Genomic DNA, 818 nt, shown 5'->3' with positions numbered 1-818 from the left:
GGGGGGGGGGGGGGGCGACGCAGGTCTTCGGTGCAAGCCGAGGCGCGGGCGGTGTGATTGGTTTGCGGCGGGGCGGGGTGGGGCGGGGAGATGCGCTCACGTTGTGGGGCGTAAACGTGAGGTTCTTGGCGAACTTCCTCGTTGCGCGGTCGTAGACGCAGTGCTGTTTGCGTTGGTTTGAATGGATTGTGCGTGCACCACAAGACGTGAGGGCCGGGCTGGCTGGGGCAGGGCGTCATGGCGCACCAGATGCCTTCAAGGTCAGGCGAAGGCTGAGGAGCGAGTACGGACTGCTCAAACAGTGGGTCAAACAAAGACAAGGCATTGCCCCTCTGCCCAAACAGCTACTGGGATCTCACCCCTGCAGTCGCGACCGCGTAGTTTCCAATCAGCGCCCCGCTGCGTGATTGAGGGCGGCCGCACCGCTCGAGGCCTCAGCCGAGGACGTGTGGCGCGGCAAAACCTGAACCTCACTGGCCGTCGCAGCACGCCATTGTTGGAAACCAACGTCCCGAGCCATCAAGTGCTGCAGGAGGCACCGCCACGCACCCGTTCCGCACGCGGCGCGCGCCGCGCGCGAGCCCTCTGCCCTGACCGCACCTGCATGAGTAATCGAGGGGGCCGAACTCGGCCTCTATAAAGCCAATGGCTGTCAGGGGGTAGGGCTGCAGGTCCCCAACCTGCTTCCAGTCGGTGCTCCGGATGGGAGGCACGGCCCCGCCGCCGCCCCTCCGCTCCAAGGCCCGCGCGGCCCCATCCTCTGCGGCAGTGCTCCCGCCGCCCCCGCCCGCCACGGCGGGCTCGGCGGCGGCGGCGGG

At 68.2% G+C, this 818-nt stretch overlaps 1 protein-coding gene across 1 annotated transcript in view; it reads right to left on the bottom strand.

The window, feature by feature from the left end:
• Positions 1 to 818, bottom strand: part of MNEG_6219 (hypothetical protein) — a gene marked incomplete at both ends in the record, with an annotated part of 9,383 nt that overhangs the window by 2,415 nt on the left and 6,150 nt on the right. Inside the window, one exon of the mRNA XM_014045308.1 lies at positions 550 to 600. Coding sequence (XP_013900762.1) covers positions 550 to 600 — 51 coding nt within the window. The remainder of the gene's footprint in view (positions 1 to 549; positions 601 to 818) is intronic.

This window comes from Monoraphidium neglectum (assembly GCF_000611645.1).
Source record: "Monoraphidium neglectum strain SAG 48.87 unplaced genomic scaffold scaffold00992, whole genome shotgun sequence".
Taxonomy (NCBI): Eukaryota; Viridiplantae; Chlorophyta; class Chlorophyceae; order Sphaeropleales; family Selenastraceae; genus Monoraphidium; species Monoraphidium neglectum.
Note: the sequence above shows the minus strand (reverse complement) of the source record. Positions and strands in the feature narration are given on the sequence as shown.